The sequence below is a fragment of the Manis pentadactyla genome, chromosome 4 (genome assembly GCF_030020395.1).
Source record: "Manis pentadactyla isolate mManPen7 chromosome 4, mManPen7.hap1, whole genome shotgun sequence".
In the NCBI taxonomy this organism is placed as follows: Eukaryota; Metazoa; Chordata; class Mammalia; order Pholidota; family Manidae; genus Manis; species Manis pentadactyla.
The window spans coordinates 82,292,109-82,293,982 of record NC_080022.1 but is presented as its reverse complement, the minus strand read 5'-3'; the positions used below and the strand labels follow the sequence as shown (position 1 = coordinate 82,293,982).

The window sequence follows — 1,874 nt, the reverse complement described above, 5'->3', positions numbered from 1 at the left end:
GAGGCAAATTCTGATTCTGACAAATATACTGAATGATTTTGAGAGGACATGAGGCAATCACGGAGACTGAATCTATTCCAAAATGGAGAGTGGAATTTTTGAGGGTGGCAGTGTCATTCATAGGATGTCCTATGAATTTAGGAATCCAAGAACCATCAAATAAAGATTCCAACAGAAATGTCAGCCAACTTGTGAAGTTAAAATAAGATGGATCAACATACCATTTAAACAGCTGAAGCCCATAATATTAAACCATCCTTGCATTGCTGAGATAAATCTCACTAAATCCAAAGTACTCAGAAGTCAGAGTTGAGAGACAGAGGAACCCCAGAGAGACAGGAACCACTGAATATCAAAATGACTGAAAAGGCCCCAGAACCACACGTGGAGGAGGATGACGACGATCTAGACGGCAGCTCAGTTACAAGCCTCTGCCACAGGAGATGGACAAAGATGATGACAGTCTAGCTAAATACAAGAAAATGCTCCTGGCGGACGGTCCCATGGTAGCAGATCCATCTGCTCCCAACGTCACTGTCACCCGGCTTACCCTGGTGTGTGAGAGTGCCCCAGGACCGATTACCATGGACCTCACTGGGGACCTTGAAGCCCTCATAAAAGAAACTTTTGTGCTAAAGGAAGGTGTTGAGTACAGAGTCAAAATTTATTTCAAAGTGAACAGGGATATTGTGTCAGGCTTGAAATATGTTCAGCACAGCTACCGGACTGGGGTGAAAGTGGATAAAGCTACATTTATGGTTGGCAGCTATGGGCCTTGGCCAGAGGAGTATGAGTTCCTGACTCCCGCTGAGGAGGCCCCCAAGGGCATGCTGGCCGGAAGCTCTTGCCACAACAAGTCCTTCTTCACAGACGATGACAAGCACGACCACCTCACCTAGGAGTGGAACCTGTCCATTAAGAAGGAGTGGACAGAAAGAGTGCCTCTGCCCTTCCCTTCCCTACCCTTGCCGCCTGAATGATGCTCTCAGTCCTGTCACCAGCCTGCCCCTCCTCCCTGTTCACAGCTGGGGCTCTGTTCCGATACTCCCCACGTTCTCTTATTGACGCACCTTATCCTACACTGTTTCTCAAATTGGTTCTTAGCATAAGATGCTTAAAACCCAGGCTTTCCTCCTGCCTACTCCTTCTGATTCTCCATCATGGCCAGATCTTCAAAATTCTCTCTCTCAAAACACAATCATTTAATAACTCTTTCTCTTACTCCCATTTGAGCAACGAGAGGCCAGGAAATGGGCCAGCTGCCCCTAACAGTCCTTTGGCCTTGGCTTCCAGTAGTTCATCCCCCCTGTGGATTCTTATGTGGTTGCTGCTGGCTCAACAAAGGTCCCTAATCATATTCCCTGCCAGTTGGGGTTCATTTCTTGGAGACACTGTAAACAGCATAAGACAGTAAATAAAACAGTTGTATGATAAATAAAACAGAAAAAAAGGACAGAGATTCATTTCCAGAAATTAGGGTATGAAATAGCAGTGTTGTGACAAGAACAGCAGGAATTAGGAGGAGCCTGGATCTGTACCCTAAGTGAGCATTGTGGGGGAAATTCAGATGCAGGTGAGGGGAGGCAGGAGGAATCCAGCCCACGGAGATCAGAGTCAATAAACAGGCTGGTGGCAGCACCACAGAGATGCCCAAAGAGGTGTCGGCGGGCTATGTCAAGGTAACCTAACCGATTAAATATTTTCTTGCACTCTTATCTTCCCAGTGAAATGAAATAAAAGACATGTTAAAAGAACAAACTTGAAAGACCAGCAATGTTTAATAAATTCTGGACTGGACTACTGAAAGCAAATTCATTCATGCAATGAAAAAATATTTATTGAACATCAACTAAGTGCTAACCACTATTATAAAA

General features: G+C 45.1%; 1 protein-coding gene across 1 annotated transcript; it reads left to right on the top strand.

Annotated features, from left to right (window-relative positions):
- Positions 1-423: 423 nt before the first annotated feature.
- On the top strand, positions 424-1,426 carry LOC118911611 (rho GDP-dissociation inhibitor 2-like). The gene has a single exon (XM_036883869.2). The coding sequence runs from the start codon at positions 444-446 to the stop codon at positions 897-899; it is 456 nt and encodes a 151-aa protein (XP_036739764.2). The 5' UTR covers positions 424-443; the 3' UTR covers positions 900-1,426.
- Positions 1,427-1,874: the final 448 nt, after the last annotated feature.

Bases quoted from the DNA above. Each gene is read 5' to 3' on its own strand.
- LOC118911611 (XM_036883869.2), top strand. From the start codon at position 444: ATGGACAAAGATGATGACAGTCTAGCTAAATACAAGAAAATGCTCCTG.